The sequence below is a fragment of the Oncorhynchus mykiss genome, chromosome 20, assembly GCF_013265735.2.
Source record: "Oncorhynchus mykiss isolate Arlee chromosome 20, USDA_OmykA_1.1, whole genome shotgun sequence".
Lineage (NCBI taxonomy): Eukaryota > Metazoa > Chordata > Actinopteri > Salmoniformes > Salmonidae > Oncorhynchus > Oncorhynchus mykiss.
The window spans coordinates 3,027,782-3,047,796 of NC_048584.1; the positions used below are offsets into that span (position 1 = coordinate 3,027,782).

A 20,015-nucleotide genomic window follows, 5' to 3' on the forward strand; every position below is an offset into this window, starting at 1 on the left:
TATATTACATGCATTTATTATACTTTTTAAAATGTAGAAGTTCCAAAGGTCTGCATCAGTGGCTTGTAGGCTGTGCGTGGAAGACAGGAGATGCTAAATGTGTTTATGTTAATAACCTGTCAATTACTGTGAGAACGGCAGTTATTTGCTTGACCATCACTAACTGACAAATTGTTGTGACCGCCACAGCCCTACCCTCATACCGTCATGGCCACCTAATCATTCCCAGCTTCCAAAAGGCTCATTCATCCCCCCTTCTCTCCCCTGTTCCACAGGTCGTTGCTGTAAATGAGAATGTGTTCTCAGTCAACTTACCTTGTAAAATATTTGTGATGTATGAGTTCCGTGCCTTTCCGGCAGAACCATCATCCACAATGACACGTTGTGCTCCCAAAGCTAGCGTGCCTACCACTATCAAAATCATGGTCTAGGTTTGTGCAAGGACGACACTACTTCAGGTCTCAGGGAGGATGACATCACCCACGATGGTTACTAGTGCTAACTAGCTCACATCTGCTATTTAGAGTATTTGGTTATATGTTTTCCATTTACGAACCATTCTAGCATCTATTACATACTCATTCCCCATACTCCATACTCGCCAATCTATTTTTGTGTTTAAATCTTAAACTATGACACTTTAGCAATGCTTAGCTAGTGCTTAAACTAATGTAGTAGCAACACCATATGAAAAGCATCTTTGCACATGCATCTGCCGTGTTGCTCATGCATTCCTCACATCACTGCTGAACTTGGCAGCCTTGGATGCATTCTTGTACTGGGGCGTCTCACAGTAGTTGATGCTGTGGCCTTTAGTGTTCTCAAGGTCCTTCTTGTACTCAACCTGCCAGGGAGAAAACAGAGCACACATTACAATAGGTGTTCCATCACAGTCAAACAGACAATTAGGCAAACTTGAATCCCAAATGTGTCTCTGAGCTCGATCCTGACACCCTAAGCTTAACCTCTAAGGAATGTGTATGGATGATGTCACTGTATAAATCTGCCCCCTGCAGAGACTTTCCTGACCATTGACCTCCACAGAATAATTTGTCGAGATGATTTATAAGTTGGTTCAGAATAGATGCTCCAACTAACGTGTTGCATTTATCAACGTGCTCAAAGACAAATTGAATGACCTTTCCCTGCCCATGAAGCTAAGTTAAGTCCATAGGGCCGAGCGGACATCAAATTTGGGACACTATGTAAATGATTGTGGAACATGGCAATGCAAATAAGTAATAACTTTTGTTATTATTTTGTCCTCTTCTGTTTCTTTTTTTATCTTCATTGTTCGTGGTGTGCACTACATTTACATACCCACAACCAGAGGTGTGGACTAGATTTACATACCCACAACCAGAGGTGTGCACTACATTTACATACCCACAACCAGAGGTGTGCACTACATTTACATACCCACAACCAGAGGTGTGCACTACATTTACATACCCACAACCAGAGGTGTGCACTACATTTACATACCCACAACCAGAGGTGTGCACTACATTTACATACCCACAACCAGAGGTGTGCACTACATTTACATACCCACAACCAGAGGTGTGGGTATGTATATAACTTTGCTTGTGTAGCGTGTAGGCTAACGTAACATTAAGTCAACGAGCCTCCACACTGTCAGTCAGTGCGGGAGCGTGATCATTGCACCCAAGCTGTTCCTAAAACCAGAGAGAGCGTGTGAGAGAGAAGGTTGGGCGATTGTCTACAAGCCTATACATCACCCGATTGCGCCCCATAGCGGGGGTCTTTCTCATGGCTACCCATGTATTTCCATGGAAATATAATGTTTATTTAGAAAGTAATAAATATATATATTTTAAAGCATTCATGATTTGCGTAAATGTAATACACTAACTATTACTCTTGTTAAAATATGAAATGGTATTACATTTGGTGAAGAGCACATTATGACTTGTTTAGGACTCGAAACTCGGGACTTGAGTGCTATGACTTGAGACTTACTTGTAAAATAAAAAATAAAATAAAAAAGACTTGGTCCCACCTCTGCCCACAACCTTTCCATATTTTTTGCCCCCATTTTTTGCTCTCATTTCTCAGGTCTATCTCACCTCGCTGACAATCTTGTTGATTTTGCGGGCGCTCTTCAGGGCCAGGTTGTCCTCACTGGTCAGGTTGTGGAAGTGGGATGAGCCCTTCATCTTATTCAGGTCCTTCTTGTATTTCAGCTGGGGGGTTAAAAATGGAAAGAGAAGCAGAGAAAGACTAAAAAAGAGCGGAAGAATCCTCGGTCACACATTCCCATCTGTCAGATTGCATAACTTGTCTATGAGCGCATCTTCATACATGCTGTACACAATCGGCAACAAACACACAGGCACACACAACTGCGAAACACACACATGCGCGCATGCTCTCTCACTCACACACACACACACACACAGTCTAATTTGGTCTGTGGAGAGTTTGGAACATGACAGCACAGGATTCTTGGTGAGAGTCACAGGGAACGCTACTTATCCCTGTGACCATGACCTGAAATTCCACCCGGCAACACCAGACAAGGTGACGGATGAATGTGATCAAATCAAATTGTATTTGTCACATGCGCCGAATACAACAGGTGTAGACCTTGCAGTGAAATGCCTACTTATTGTGAGTTTTGAGAATCCCTAGACCTATTCGGAAAATGTGTTTGAAATGCATCTTTCCTTTCTCCCTTCATTGAAGTAATCACAGAACCACTGAAGTACATAGTTTTCACAAATACAGTCATGGCATATAAGTGAATACTTTCAAGAATAGAAGGAGGGATCCCTTTAAACTATCCTCTCTCTTTACTAGATTCCTCAATATATTGTCCAATCCATAGTGACTATACAGCTCCAAAATGAGATAGATATCAGACTGTCTGTCAATTGTGTTTCCTTATTGAAAATGAATTTACCCACATACCCCAACATATGATCCTCCGCTTTAGGGGTGTCTACTGCACAAAGTTGTGTACAACGTTGTATACGCAATACAACTTTTCACCCCAATAAATTCACTCACAATACAACATTGTGCAGCCGATACCCCTAAAGCAGAGTAGTTAAACCTCAATAAATTCATTCACAATACATTGTGCAGCCGATACCCCTAAAGCAGAGTAGTTAAACCTCAATAAATCCACCCACAATACCACTTTGTGCAACAGAGCACACAGGGGAGGAGCACACTTGTTCAGCAGGGACACTACTCACATCACTGGCGTGGGCCTGGGCTTTCTTGGCAAGCTGGTAGGCAGGAGTGATCATGGCTGGGAAACTGCCCTTCCCTCTCTGCTGCTCGTACTCTTCAGTGTAGGCAATCTGCAAGGAGGAACACACATCAGCACACAGTTGATACTACAGATAGAATGGGAACAGGGAGAGTATGGCAGACTTTTGTTCTGTCTAACAAACACATTTGATTCATAAGACCTTGATTAGTTGAACTGAGTATTGTTGTGTTGGGATGGAAATGTCTGCACACCCTATTGTTATCATATAATATGTACAGTGCTACAACAATTCAGCAAATGATATAAAGGTATAAATACACGCACACACTACCGTCAATCTCACCTAGTATTCTAAACTCATGTCACTGTCTGACATATCGACACCAATACGTAAACCTAATCCCGAAGCATTATGTGCATAGCGATCATTTTGGCAGGCAAGAGAAAATGTTCTGTCTAGCTAGGTACCAGCATCATCCAGGTATGGCTCTGTTTCACCCACTTCAGAGCCGATGGGTTGCACCTACTTTTGCATACATACAATCATATCAAATAGTGACAACTACAATCCGAAGAATATTGATTAAATAAAAAAAGACTATCGGATATAGGGAAAGCTTGGTTGGAAAGTGAAAACAATTGGAAGTTAAAAGAATTAGGCACCTCTAAGGCATTAAAGAATCTCAAACAGTACAACAACCATGTCTGTGAAGATGTAAGATATCGGCTACTCATTGTAAGGACAATTTGTGTTGGATGTTTCAACTGAAAAACTACTTTTCCACTTAAGTTTGGAGCCAGACCAATTTATACCAATCTGGAAGAGTGCTGTGGGTTGTTGTCTTTCTGAGAGGCATTGTAAAGTTAAACAACTATCAGTCCTCTTTGGGGATAAGATACTTTAGTAGTTTTATTTATCAATGAAACCACTACCAGTAGAATTTAACTTGCTTTAACTTAATAATCAATTACGCATTTCAAATTTAATTGAACGTTTCACAGGTCTCCCTCTTCACTTTTCTCAGAAAGAAAAAAAATACATCCGAAAAATGTTGAAGTTGTATTGAAAAATTGCATTATTATTGAAAACATAATGTACTTAAGCTTCCAGTTAACAGATACATAACTTCCTCTCAGATATTGGCTGAACATCCTCGCCAAGAGGCTAAAATCTCTTGGTTAGGTCGCTAGGTGTTGAACTAAGGAGGCTATAGTATTTTTAACAAGAGGGTCTACTTAAAAATATACAATTTGCTCACTCGCCTCACAAAAAAAAAAAAAGAAATCCGTTAATAATAATTATATGGCCTTATCGATCCCCTGCTGGGGAAAAAAAATGTAAGGGGGAGTAGCAATGGCAATGCAAAATCAAATTCCACTTAGCACGCTGATCTGCGAGGATTGGATGTACAGGGGTTTTTCCTTTAAAAGTTTCGAGTTTATGCCGCAACCATTTGGGGCAGATTGTGGTAAATTGCGTCGTTCATTCTGTCATTGCACCACTCCATCACAAGGGGGAGTTAGAACGCTGATCTATCAATAGTGTAGACTGTGGCACCATCCTGACTATATTCTTGTAAGTTAATGGAGGTGTGAATGTTTCAGTCCGAGAGTCTCTCTTCTCTGGCACTAGAGTCCTGCATCAGGCAACAGCAAAAAAATAGCTGGCGGGTGGTTCTGGAGTTGAGAGAGAACTTGGGTAAATACAATGGTGCAATTACACTTGACATGTCGACTGACGGTTTTCTAAAAATAGGCACGGTGGGCTTTTGGTTTCTCTCCCTCTAAAAACAGAAAGAAATAATTCTAAATAACAAACTGGCTTTTTTTTTACCAAAGTGTAAAAGAGTGATAGCCCCTCTATGTAAAGTGAGTTTCTGAAACGCGGAGTCCTTATTTGCTGATGTGAAGAAAAAACGTAATGAAAGAGTCCAGCAAGGATTTGTCAGCATAAAGTTGAGTGACTCACTCATTCGTGGCTTTGGATCAAAATCAAGAAATGTTTGTATTGTTTGGACCAAGTTAATCTGCTCATGTTGTGTGTGACCAATTATTTGTGACATTGTGGTTACAATGAAGAATGTAAATGAAATAAATCCTATTCATAATGAATAATCAGATGTGTGTTGCAAGCTTTACATTTTTCCCTATTTTTTTGTAGGAATTTATTTAATATTTTTAGACAATACAAAACATACATATACAAACGACAACTACATCACACCTGCCCAGATCCACCTGCTCACACGCCCATCTCCAACGCCCGCATCACTCTCTGCCACATTGCCTCAAGCTGCACCATTTTCTTTTTCTCTGTCGCCCACACGCACATTCAATATTTTGATAATGAAGCATTTAAAGGCTGACATTGTAATACTTCTGACAGACAAATGTCTAACTCCACCCATAACTTTTGGACTTCATAACATTCCCAGAAGGCAGGAATTATTATAACCTACTGAAAAATGAACCTGGTAATCAATTTTAATTTACTGCAGGCCTAAAACCTATGGGTTTAACCCTCTGAATTAATGATTATATTGAAGATAGAAGCCACCTATTAATTAGTTCCGAGAGCCAATCTGTTACCCAACAAATAATATCCATTTATTTAGCCTAATTGTTTTTATGACTACAGACAGTACTCTATTATTCCTCTTATCCTCCATGTACTAATTAATACGTCTGCATCTCTATTTAACATTTGGCTAAAAAGAAACCACGTCATGAATTAAGAACAGATATATATTTTTCTCTCTAAGGTTTTACATTTCTAACTCAATATCACAGACCAGATTTGCCCCAACAAAAAATGCATCAACCCCTACAAATATTTCAATTTACAAAAGGATAGTCTAATAGCTCGGCTAGGTGTGAAAAATCCCCCCAACTTGCAATGTATTCTATGCCCCAGTTGTTTTCACCTGGCTGAAGTTCCCAGCATTTTCTCTGGCAGAAGTGAATTCTGCTGCCCCAGCATCTGAGGTGGCCTTTCCCTTCATCTCCTGCTCATACATCTGACGGTACTTCACCTAAGATATGATCACAGTGTCAACATTAGTGTACTGTATGCGTATGACTTTGCATTTGTATGTGTGAGCATCAGTTTGTGTGTGTGTGTGTGTGTGTGTGTGTGTGTGTGTGTGTGTGTGTGTGTGTGTGTGTGTGTGTGTGTGTGTGTGTGTGTGTGTGTGTGTGTGTGTGTGTGTGTGCGCGTGCCTGTGTGTGTGTGTCCTCTACTCACACCACTGGCCATCTCTGTGGCTTTCTTTGAAACTTGGTAGCCAGGAGTGAGATGTGCGGGGAAACTGCCTTTACCCAACTGCTGTTCATACTCTTCAGTGTAGACATACTGGGAGGGAAAATACTATGTCATGGACACACGAAAAGTGACATAATTGCATTTGGAGGAAAGCATAAATCAGATTGAATAGGGTTTGTAATAAATACATGGATCTGTCCTTGGCTTTTGGACAGAAGCACTTCAGGGGTTTTGGAGGAAGGCATGAATCAGATTGAGTAGGGTTTGTAATAAATACATGGATCTGTCCTTGGCTTTTGGCCAGAAGCACTTCAGGGGTTTTGGAGGAAAGCATGAATCAGATTGAGTAGGGTTTGTAATAAATACATGGATCTGTCCTTGGCTTTTGGACAGAAGCACTTCAGGGGTTTTGGAGGAAAGCATGAATCAGATTGAGTAGGGTTTGTAATAAATACATGGATCTGTCCTTGGCTTTTGGCCAGAAGCACTTCAGGGGTTTTTGGCTACAGAGGAATATTTTGACACTTTCTCCTCTCCTTTATTGTACTCCGCCTGAATAACAGAAATGTTAACATATTATTTGCCCCCTCATAACACGCTATAACACTGTAATAATAAAATGTATAATAATTACAGCTAAAGTCATGAGCTGAAATCAACTGGTTATTTTATGGTCACACTACCTGCCTCCCGAAGTACTGTTCTGCCCCTATAGAGGGAGCTGCACTTACGCTGCTGGGCAAGGTATTTGGTTTCTTGGAAATCTGGTATCCTGGTGTGATCATGGTGGATAAGCTGCCTTTTCCTTTACTCTGCTCATATTCCTCAGTGTATTTGACCTGTCATCAGGGAGAAAGTATGCCCCCAAACTTTATGACACAAACACGGTCAGACCACTACTGAATAACAAGTACAGGAACGTTTCCTATGCCATAACTACGTGTTTTCTGTGTAATTTTGAACCATTTGAAATTGGCAAATTTGACAGGGTGGGGGTATGTGTGTGTGTGTATAACTATGATAAAGGTATGTGTAGGTTTGTCTGGGGGTTGTTTTCATGTTGGTTGGTTGTTCTGTGCTTACATCACTGGCCAGGGAGCCTCCAGTCTTAGCATGTAGAATATGGGAGGTGTCAGCCACAGAGGTAAATTGTGTCAATTTTTCTTCATGTCCCCTTTTGTACTCCACTTACGATCGAATACATATTGTACTCATCTATATTTAGCAGCTACCTGTACATCTGTAGCTGCATTGTATTGCAAAATCTGAGGGCAAATGCAGTTGTACTCCATTTTTAGTAATCACACCATTTTAGACCATTTAATGTACATCAAAAGTATTTTGTTCTGATAAGTGTTTTTGTGTTATGTTTCCCTATGTTGCTTTTTGAAATTCAGTTCAAATTGAATCACTTTTTTTATTTTATCATGTTTTATATCTACTCTTCAGACTTGGTCCAACCTTGTGTTTGTTATACAAATAAGGAAGATACTCACATCACTGATGGTCTTTTGGGCCTGTGTCACGCTCACAATCTCCTGGTTGGTGATGGTGCCTGAGTACGAGTAGGTCTGCTGCTCCTCAAACTTAGCCCGATAGTCCTGCTGTTGAATCACAATGCACACAGAATCAACTAAGGACTATCATTATATTGGGGGCGGTTCCAGAAAGCAGAATCAATGAGTTAGTTAGCTAACTGTTCAGGTAGTGGTTCCCAAAAGCAGTTTGTTTTGGTTGCGTTTTGTTTTGCCCAATAGGAACCGAATGGTGAATACTGTCTTGGGAGTCAATTTTATCGTAAGTAAGAATATAATATGTTTCTGAACATTTGTACATTCATGTAGATGCTATGTGTCACACCCTGATCTGTTTCACCTGTCTTTGTGCTTGTCACCACCCCCCTCCAGGTGCCGGCCATCTTCCGCATTATCCCCTGTGTATTTCTACCTGTGTTCTCTGTTTATCTGTTGCCAGTTCGTTTTGTTCGTGAAACCTACCAGCATTTGTTCCCCTGCTCATGCCTGTTTCTTGCTCCTGTTTTCTAGTCCTTCCCGGTTTTGACCATTCTGCCTGCTCTGAGCCTGAGCCTGCCTGCTGTTTGGTATCTTACCTCACCTAACTGGATTATTGACCCCTGCCTGCCCTGAGACTGCCTGCCGTTCTGGACCCTTTGCACCCTCTCTGGATTACTGACCCCTGCCTGCCTTTGACCTGTCGTTTGCCTGCCCCTGTTTTAGAAATAAACTTTTGTTTCTTTGACACTGTCTGCATCTGGGTCACACCTGAAACGTGATACAATGGATAATCATGAATCAATCATTAATAATTATCAGTAAGAAAGATGCACAAAGATCATACCACCACCCCCACTTCAATAAACTGAAGTAATACATGTATTAATAAAATACAAAATAGAAAAATAACAAAATATTAAGGAGCAACAATGAAATAACAGTAGCAAGGCTATATACAGGGGGTACCAGTACAGTGTCAATGTGCGGGGGCACCGGTTAGTCGAGGTAATTGAGGTAATATGTAGGTAGAGGTGAAGTGACTATGCATAGATAATAAACAGAGAGTAACAACAACGTAAAAATATGTGCATGCTGCAAATAGTTCCGGAAGCCATTTGATTAGCTGATTTATGGGGGTAGAAGCTGTTAAGAAGCCATTTGATTAGCTGTAAGCTTGGGGGTAGAAGCTGTTAAAAGCCATTTGGACCTAGAATTGGCACTCTGGTACTGCTTGCCATGCGGTAGAAGAGAGAACAGTCTATGACTAGGGTGGCTGGAGTCTTTGGCTATTTTTAGGGCCTTCCTCTGACACCTACTGGTATAGAGGTCCTGGATGGCAGGAAGCTTGGCTCCAGTGATGTACAGGTCCATTCGTACTACCCTCTGTACTGCCTTGCGGTTGGAGGCCGAGCAGTTGCCATACCAGGTGGTGATGCAACCATGCTCTCGATGGTGCAGCTGTAGAATTTTTTGAGGATTTGAGGACCTATGCAAAATCTTTTCAGTCTTCTGAGGGGGAATAGGCTTTGTCATGCCCTCTTCAAGACTGTCTTGTTGTGTTTAGACCATGTTAGTTTGTTGGTGATGTGGACACCAAGGAACTTGACGCTCTCAACCAGCTCCACTACAGCCCCGTCGATGAGAATGGGGGCATGCTCGGCCCTCCTTTTACTGTAGTCCATGATTATCTCCTTTGTCTTGATCACGTTGAGGGAGAGGTTGTTTTCCTGGCAACACACTGCCAGGTCTCTGACTCCGCCCTATAGGCTGTCTCATTGTTGCCGGTGATCAGGCCTACCACTGTTGTGTCATCCAGTTGCAGAGGGAGTTGTTTAGTCCCAGGGTTCTTAGCTTAGTGATGAGCTTTGAGGGCACTATGGTGTTGATCGCTGAGCTGTTGTCAATGAACAGTATTCTCACGTAGGTGTTCCTTTAGTCCATTTTCAGATATTACACATTTCTAATTTTGTCTATCAGTCTTTTCATTTCAAGGTATTGTACCAACGTTAGCTGGCTGGCTCGCTAGCAAACGTTACGTGTATGATCTCATTATTTGTATCTCAGAGCCATTTGCTTGACCAGTTATAGCCTAATGTTAGCTAGCTAACATTGAACCTGGTTGGTTAGCTACCTGCAGATTAATGCAGTGTCGTAGCGTCATGAGTTGGGATTATGGTTCATTGTTTACTTAGCTAGCTACATGTCTTAACAAAAGACTCTCATCTGAGTGTGCCAGAGCGCAGAGTAACTGGTGGTTTTACGAAAGCTCAACACCCGTTGATTATGGCTGGTGACAGTAAAAGTCTGCAAAAAAATTGTAATTGTTGCCAGCAGCACAGTTCCAGTCACCAATGCTCTGGATAACATGAAAACAGCCTAACCAGCTCTGCTAGGTCAAGTAAAATTGTCAGATTGGGGTTTGTGTCTGGAAGTAGCTAGCAAGCTAGTCAATGTTAACCAGTTAGCTTGGGTGCTTGACTGCTGTTATGAGGTCAGGACGTTCTGATCAACCCTACTCATTGACCAGAGCATCCAGTGTGTGAGAGAGTGAAACACTCCGAGAGTGAAACACTCTGAATTTACAAACAGACAATCTACGAGCACAGTTAGAGATCGACCCTTAAAGAGATGGGTGGGGCTAAAGCTTAAGAGTGTGTGAACGATGCTGAATGGGTGTAGACAAAAAGGGTGCTCCAATAGTAGTACCAAAACATTCAAGACCATTTTCTCAAAAGTGAGTTTACAAGTTTATCAACTTTCAAAGCAAAATTACTTTCCCATTGTTCCTCATCTGTAGTGTATGATATACAGTTTTGTAGCTCTGAGTCTCTACTTTTATCCAATGTAAAAAACACAATTTCAAATTTTGCTACATAAGACCGATTTGAGCCGGTCGGTCACATTTTACTCTATGGCAGCACCCAAGGGGCCTGAATTTTCTAGCTCTACCCTTAAACTTGGCGGTGAAGTAGTGTCCCCATGAGTGAACCCTGAGCCAATCACGGCAAGACGCCTAAGACAGTGCTACAGGGAGACAGGATGGACAGTTGATTGTCCTCGCAGTGGCAGACCACGTGTAACAACACCTGCACAGGATTGGTACATCCGAACATCACCTCTGTGGGACAGATACAGGATGGCAACAACTGCCCCAGTTACACCAGGAATCAATCCCTCCATCAGTGCTCAGACTGTCCGCAATAGGCTGAGAGAGGCTGGACTGAGGGCTTGTAAGGCTGTTGTAAGGCAGATCCTCACCAGACATCACCGGCAACAACAACGGCCATGTGCACAAACCCACCGTCGCTGGACAAGACAGGACTGGCAAAAAAGTGCTCTTCACTGACGAGTCGCGTTTTTGTCTCACCAGGGTTGATGGTCGGAATTGCTTTTATCATCGAAGGAATGAGCGTTACACAGGGGCCTGTACTCTGGAGCGGGTTCGATTTGGAGGTGGAGGGTCCATCATGGTCTGGGGCGGTGTGTCACAGCATCATCGGACTGAGCTTGTTGTCATTGCAGGCAATCTCAACGCTGTGCATTACAGGGAAGACATCCTCCTCCCTCATTTGGTACCCTTCCTGCAGGCTCATCCTGACATGACCCTCCAGCATGACAATGCCACCAGTCATACTGCAGGAATACAGGTTACAATGCTTGTTCTGTGTTCCTGCAAGACAGGAATGTCAGTGTTCAGCCATGGCCAGCGAAGAGGCCGGATCTCAATCCCATTGAGCATGTCTGTGACCTGTTGGATCAGAGGGTGAGGGCTAGGGTCATTCCCCCCAAAAATGTCCGGGAACTTGCAGGTGCCTTGGTGGAAGAGTGGGGTAACATCTCACAGCAAGAACTGGCAAATCTGGTGCAGTCCATGAGGAGGAGATGAACTGCAGTACTTAATTCAGCTGGTGGCGTCACCAGATACTGACTGTTACTTTTGATTTTGACCCCCCCCCTCCCTTTGTTCAGGAACACATTATTCCATTTCTGTTAGTGACTGTGTCTGTGGAACTTGTTCAGTTTATGACTCAGTTGTTGAATCTTGTTATGTTCATACAAACATTTACATATGTTAAGTTTGCTGAAAATAAACGCAGTTGACAGTGAGAGGACGTTTCTTTTTTTGCCGAGTTTATTTTACTCAATGTAGTCTTGCTAGCAGGAATGCTAGCCATGGCAATATTCTATGACTAACAAAGGCAAAAAAAGCTGAAGGGAGACTGAGTGCCAGACAGACATTCAGACCAGACATGCAGACAGACAGGGACAGGTGGAGTGCTGAGGGTGTTGGAGAGGAGGCGAGGAGAGGCTGTTTTCTGAAGGTATAATTTTAACCTCCTGAAACATAAACTAGGGCAGCAAGGGATGCCGTGTCTCTGTCACAGCCACAGAAATAGATAGTCATGCACACCATTCCAAACCTATGCTGTCAACATGGTCCCAAAGCTCTCCGAAATCAAATCAAATCAAAGTTTATTTCTCACGTGCGCAGAATACAACAGGTATTCCTTACAGTGAAATGCTTACTTTGTTCAGGGACACATTATTCAATTTCTGTTAGTCACTGTGTCTGTGGAACTTGTTCAGTTTATGTCTTATGACTCTCTTTCTTTCATAAAGAGGGGAAAACTGCATTTCTCGTTGACAAGCATAATAAATGTACAGTTTATTTGCCTATATCATGTTGGCTCCATGTGAACACACTATTTGCAGCCTCCACACTTTGAAAGTTCCACAGCAGGTAAAATGCAGTGGCTCCATGTTGCTCTTTTTAGTAACTGGTTGTTATATTCTGGAACAAAAAGACCAGTATAAAGGAGAAACCCCTTCTGTTTAGAACAGCATAATGCAGGTTAACGTTCTCAATTCTATCAAAACGACTGTTTAGGATTATTGAGCCCTACTAAATCAAATACAGGGATACCAGTAGGTCAAAAACATATTTCTTCCTTCACTGCAAGAATACAGGTTGCATCAACTATAAAAAACACAACAAAAAACAAAAATAAACTAATCTGCATACTGCTGTCTCTGGTTTCGGTCAAGTATGGGAATACAAAACATTGAAATTAGCTTCATTACTGGATAGCAGTTTTTTCAAAATTACAACAAGCCATCAGTGTGACGTCCTTTACACTTCCATTACATTACCCAACCAACATCCTCCATGGTGTCTATTTATGTCTATCTATGTATCAACTCGTGAGCTGTAACAATCAGAATGAATACCATTATTCACAATGCCACATGCTGTGTGTACACCAGTGTACTCATGTAGTCATACTTCCACAATACCATGCGCGATGACTACAGTGAATGACTAACTCATGTGAAATGTGCGGTGAGAGTCATTGAGTAATTTCAAGCCCAGCACACCTAAGTTCCACCGTCACTTGAGTGGAGGAGGGGGAGCTGTTTCAAACTGCTATTCTAGAATAATGACACACATGTCAAGTTCAATAGCCATGTTGAAGTAGAATACAAGGTCCTGCATGCGAAGTCTAAAAAAACAACTTCTTGATTCCTGATACATCTAGACCCAGTAACTGGGACTTTTGCTACATGTTGGTGTGACATCATTGCTTACTCACCTCACTGCTGGCAATGGCTTGCTTCTTGGCATTGATGGGGGTCTCATAGACACTGGTGAACATATTGTTTCTTGGATTGTGTCTGAGGGATTAAAGGTGAGAGGTCATCATCAACCCATTTTAAGAATCTCACTTTTGGTTTAGTCCATACTCGTAGCCATTTACAAATACAATTCCAGTGACATGGGACTAGAATGCTAAAGATGCTGAATGGGTCATTCAACAAAATGACTGCCTTTTGCATACGTGTGCACCAATATTGCATTTTAAAAGCCTGTCACATTAAATGAAGTGCCCTTTAAAATAGACCACAAGATTAACCACAAGATTTCTTGTAAAGCCCTAGTTATTTTTGTTGTTTTGAGAAAGTCATTTCTGAAGAATGATTATTTATTTCGTGTTTAGTGATTCACATATGTCTCCCTCATTTTAAGGTCCACCCTGTTACGTGAACTGCACTCTTATTTTAATATGGTGAAACTATTCCTATTCAAATATTTTTTCAAAAGAAGCATTGAATAAATAGTCAAATCATAATGTAAAAGCAGGTGAGCTGGTTCTATACTTTTTGGGCATTTACTGGTGTTTTGTGGTGGAAAGCTGAGTAGTTCAAGCATATGTCTACCCTTTTACCCATAGAGAGACAGGCTAGACTTTTTATAATATCAAGTTGAACATGTGCTCTTTATGACAGAATGTTGAATTCAAACATTTTATTTTGGTGGAATGACTCAAACGACAACAATCATAGTACTTTAAAGTACTATCATCCAACTAACTTCCTCATTTCATTCAGTGCCTAATTTCCACATTCATTTGGGATTGAGGCAAAGGGCTTTATCTACACCGATGGTGAGGAATGTGGGCTCATAGACCACTGTTGAGGTCTGAAAACGCGTAACAAACTTCGATTTTGGAGGGAACTATCCCTATAAATTCCCTAAACAGTGAAAGAAACCTCAGTAAAAAAAAGTGAAATAACACCTTTCTACTTACACAGAGCAGTATGGCCGCTTCTTGTGGCTAACAAAGTTCTTGGCTGTGAGCACCATTTTACAGACGTCGCAGTGAAAGCATGCTTTGTGCCAGTTCTGAGAAAAGGGGAAAAAACACAAGTGTGTTACACACATAAAATCCTGGGTTCTGATCTAGGAATTATGACTCCAATCTAAGTTATTGTAAAGAAACACAGTGAAGAGTGCTTTGAATTGACCTAAATGGATGTCTGACATCATAGACCAAGAGACTGTGATTTTAATCATATACTTGCTCACAATGTTGCTCAACTGTCCTTGAATACGCAAACCATGCCACTTTGACAGTATGAACTATGAAGGAGCAATAGCAGTCAGATGATGAATATGTTAAATTCATTCTTTGCCTTAACCTTTTAGAAGGCAAAATCAGGGTCACAGAGTGATTCTTGGTAGTCTTAAACAAGTCTACTTTGAAACAAAATTATACACCTCACACACATGGTTATGGGTTTAAAAAAAGAAGACAACAATACCATGTCAGATATAGAGTTGAAATCCAACTAGAGGTAAAGTATGGGAGTAACTCTGTCTTACCTGATCAATACAATTGATCTTCTCCGCTGGGTACACCACAAACCCACACCTGGCGCAGGACTGCATCTTCGTAACCTTTCCCCTTACCCAAAGTACTCAGAAAAAAAACTAAAAGGTAGCTTGAGTGAAGTGAATATTAGCCCCAAGAGAGAGCAAAAGCTCAGGCAGCAGTAAAGAGAGGCAGGATCTCCTAGACAGTCTCTGGTAGTAGTGCCTCTGGCAATGATAAACTTAGCTCTCGATTGTGACAGACAGATCAACCCTGTCTGTTACAAGACACCAGGACCCAGGAGGACCCACCCCCTTTTAAATGTATTTTTTATTTAACCTTCATTTAATCAGGGAGTCATGCTACTACAGGACTACAGTCTCTTTCGCAGATGAGCCCTGCATGAATACATCAAAAAACAACAATTACACTATACTGTATATACAGTATCTATATACACATCAATTACACTATACTGTATATACAGTATCTATATACACATCAATTACACTATACTGTATATACAGTGTCTATATACACATCAATTACACTATACTGTATATACAGTGTCTATATACACATCAATTACACTATACTGTATATACAGTATCTATATACACATCAATTACACTATACTGTATATACAGTATCTATATACACATCAATTACACTATACTGTATATACAGTATCTATATACACAACAATTACACTATACTGTATATACAGTATCTATATACACATCAATTACACTATACTGTATATACAGTGTCTATATACACATCAATTACACTATACTGTATATACAGTGTCTATATACACATCAATTACACTATACTGTATATACAGTGTCTATATACACATCAATTACACTATACTGTATATACAGTGTCTATATACACATCAATTACACTATACTGTATATACAGTATCTATATACACAACAATTACACTATACTGTATATACAGTATCTATATACACATCAATTACACTATACTGTATATACAGTATCTATATACACATCAATTACACTATACTGTATATACAGTGTCTATATACACATCAATTACACTATACTGTATATACAGTGTCTATATACACAACAATTACACTATACTGTATATACAGTGTCTATATACACATCAATTACACTATACTGTATATACAGTGTCTATATACACATCAATTACACTATACTGTATATACAGTGTCTATATACACATCAATTACACTATACTGTATATACAGTGTCTATATACACATCAATTACACTATACTGTATATACAGTATCTATATACACAACAATTACACTATACTGTATATACAGTATCTATATACACATCAATTACACTATACTGTATATACAGTGTCTATATACACATCAATTACACTATACTGTATATACAGTGTCTATATACACATCAATTACACTATACTGTATATACAGTGTCTATATACACATCAATTACACTATACTGTATATACAGTGTCTATATACACATCAATTACACTATACTGTATATACAGTGTCTATATACACATCAATTACACTATACTGTATATACAGTATCTATATACACATCAATTACACTATACTGTATATACAGTATCTATATACACATCAATTACACTATACTGTATATACAGTATCTATATACACATCAATTACACAATACTGTATATACAGTATCTATATACACATCAATTACACTATACTGTATATACAGTATCTATATACACATCAATTACACTATACTGTATATACAGTATCTATATACACAACAATTACACTATACTGTATATACAGTATCTATATACACAACAATTACACTATACTGTATATACAGTATCTATATACACATCAATTACACTATACTGTATATACAGTATCTATATACACATCAATTACACTATACTGTATATACAGTATCTATATACACATCAATTACACTATACTGTATATACAGTGTCTATATACACATCAATTACACTATACTGTATATACAGTATCTATATACACATCAATTACACTATACTGTATATACAGTGTCTATATACACATCAATTACACTATACTGTATATACAGTATCTATATACACATCAATTACACTATACTGTATATACAGTATCTATATACACATCAATTACACAATACTGTATATACAGTATAATAATAATAATTTTGCATGCCCAATTTTTCAGTTTTTGATTTGTTAAAAAAGTTTGAAATATCCAATAAATTTCGTTCCACTTCATGATTGTGTCCCACTTGTTGTTGATTCTTCACAAAAAAATACAGTTGTATATCTTTATGTTTGAAGCCTGAAATGTGGCAAAAGGTCGCAAAGTTCAAGGGGGCCAAATACTTTCGCAAGGCACTGTACATGGGGTGTATATTCAGTTCGCGTTAGGAGAGTTTGACTTATGGGTTCTACGAGAGGCATGAGTCTACTGGTGGAATCAAGGGCTCTGACAGATACATGGTTGAGCACAAACATTTCTGGGGGTCTGAGGCCTTATTGAGACATGGCCAGAGGCCTAGGAGAGTCAGGGGGTCTGGAGGAGGATTAATATTGTCCTTGGTCCTTCTGTGTGTATATCCTATTCTTAGCCTGCACCAGTGCTTAGTTTGTAAATCGGGAGGTGACGGCACAAAAAGTGAGCACGAGAGGGGGGTGACCTGGGGAGCTCTGTGGTACCGGAATGCATGAGGGGGAAAAACATCACCTTTTATAATAAAGCATTGCATGCACTACATTTGAGTAGTGGCATAGAGCAGTAGAGTAGAGGCACTTAGAATAAGTTTTTGACCTTTTCATAAACACATTTTATGCAATTCTATGTCCTTTTGCATGACTGGAGACAGCTGATGGGTACTGACTTCTGAACTTGAAATATCCTTATTCATGTTAAGGGAAAGAGGGGAATACAGAAAGTTTACATTCTGTAAGAACATGTGATAGTTAGGCACCAACTGAAAGGTTGCTGGATCGAATCCCAGAGCTGACAAGGTAAACATCTGTTGTTCTGCCCCTGAGCAAGGCAGTTCCCCGGGTGCCGTGGATGTCGATTAAGGCAACCCCCTACACCTCTCTGATTCAGAGGGGTTGGGTTAAATGCAGAAGGCACATTTCAATTGAAGGCATTCAGTTGTACAACTGACTAGGTATCCCCCTTTCTCTATTAGGTATCCTATGGAGAGGAGAAGGACCACAGTCTGGTTCCAGTCAACAGGACAGCTGTGAGTTTGGTATCCTACGGAGAGGAGAAGGGCCACAGTCTGGTTCCAGTCAACAGGACAGCTGTGAGTTAGGTATCCTACGGAGAGGAGAAGGGCCACAGTCTGATTCCAGTCAACAGGACAGCTGTGAGTTAGGTATCCTACGGAGAGGAGAAGGGCCACAGTCTGGTTCCAGTCAACAGGACAGCTGTGAGTTAGGTATCCTATGGAGAGGAGAAGGACCACAGTCTGGTTCCAGTCAACAGGACAGCTGTGAGTTAGGTATCCTACGGAGAGGAGAAGGGCCACAGTCTGATTCCAGTCAACAGGACAGCTGTGAGTTAGGTATCCTACGGAGAGGAGAAGGGCCACAGTCTGATTCCAGTCAACAGGACAGCTGTGAGTTAGGTATCCTACGGAGAGGAGAAGGGCCACAGTCTGGTTCCAGTCAACAGGACAGCTGTGAGTTAGGTATCCTACGGAGAGGAGAAGGGCCACAGTCTGATTCCAGTCAACAGGACAGCTGTGAGTTAGGTATCCTATGGAGAGAAGGGCCACAGTCTGGTTCCAGTCAACAGGACAGCTGTGAGTTAGGTATTCTACGGAGAGGAGAAGGGCCACAGTCTGGTTCCAGTCAACAGGACAGCTGTGAGTTAGGTATCCTATGGAGAGAAGGGCCACAGTCTGGTTCCAGTCAACAGGACAGCTGTGAGTTAGGTATCCTATGGAGAGAAGGGCCACAGTCTGGTTCCAGTCAACAGGACAGCTGTGAGTTAGGTATCCTATGGAGAGAAGGGCCACAGTCTGGTTCCAGTCAACAGGACAGCTGTGAGTTAGGTATCCTACGGAGAGGAGAAGGGCCACAGTCTGGTTCCAGTCAACAGGACAGCTGTGAGTTAGGTATCCTACGGAGAGGAGAAGGGCCACAGTCTGGTTCCAGTCAACAGGACAGCTGTGAGTTAGGTATCCTACGGAGAGGAGAAGGGCCACAGTCTGGTTCCAGTCAACAGGACAGCTGTGAGTTAGGTATCCTACGGAGAGGAGAAGGGCCACAGTCTGGTTCCAGTCAACAGGACAGCTGTGAGTTAGGTATCCTACGGAGAGGAGAAGGGCCACAGTCTGGTTCCAGTCAACAGGACAGCTGTGAGTTAGGTATCCTATGGAGAGAAGGGCCACAGTCTGGTTCCAGTCAACAGGACAGCTGTGAGTTAGGTATCCTTTGGAGAGGAGAAGGGCCACAGTCTGGTTCCAGTCAACAGGACAGCTGTGAGTTTGGGAGGAGTGAGGAATTTGGGCCAAGGTCAGGTCAGATGAAGTGAAAAAGAAAAGGCATCACTAAAGTCCTGTCCAGCAACAGAGATGTATTGGTTGTCCAGATGTGTAAGGGGACTCAGCATAGGAGGAAGGTATAAATATGTGCTTGTTTTAATGTCTTTTGTGTTTCAGTTTGTGAATAAACTTTGTTTGAGCTTCCCCTAGTTGTCCGATTGTTTATTTAGAACCTGAGTATTAACATACCGCGTTCAAAAGAACTGGGAACTCGGAGCTAGGAAATATTTGTCTTCTGACTTCAGTGTGTTCAAGACTGGGAAATCTGAAAAAAACTAGTTCCGACTGGGAAAA

At 41.0% G+C, this 20,015-nt stretch overlaps 1 protein-coding gene across 5 annotated transcripts in view; it reads right to left on the bottom strand.

The window, feature by feature from the left end:
* LOC110498821 (nebulin-related anchoring protein) overlaps positions 1 to 15,445 on the bottom strand; it is a 111,354-nt gene extending 95,909 nt beyond the window's left edge. For 3 of the 5 annotated variants that reach the window (XM_036955609.1, XM_036955608.1, XM_021575459.2), the window contains exons 1-10: positions 15,183 to 15,445; positions 14,608 to 14,702; positions 13,612 to 13,693; positions 8,003 to 8,110; positions 7,238 to 7,345; positions 6,489 to 6,596; positions 6,169 to 6,276; positions 3,225 to 3,332; positions 2,091 to 2,207; positions 740 to 844 (exon numbers count right to left, since the gene is read on the bottom strand). In XM_036955609.1, coding sequence (XP_036811504.1) covers positions 740 to 844; positions 2,091 to 2,207; positions 3,225 to 3,332; positions 6,169 to 6,276; positions 6,489 to 6,596; positions 7,238 to 7,345; positions 8,003 to 8,110; positions 13,612 to 13,693; positions 14,608 to 14,702; positions 15,183 to 15,248 — 1,005 coding nt within the window. In that variant the 5' untranslated portion in view covers positions 15,249 to 15,445. Of the gene's footprint in view, positions 1 to 739; positions 845 to 2,090; positions 2,208 to 3,224; positions 3,333 to 6,168; positions 6,277 to 6,488; positions 6,597 to 6,961; positions 7,059 to 7,237; positions 7,346 to 8,002; positions 8,111 to 13,611; positions 13,694 to 14,607; positions 14,703 to 15,182 lie in introns of those variants that run through there. The other 2 variants (XM_021575462.2, XM_036955610.1) reach the window with 2 other exon arrangements.
* Between the last annotated feature and the right edge of the window lie 4,570 nt (positions 15,446 to 20,015).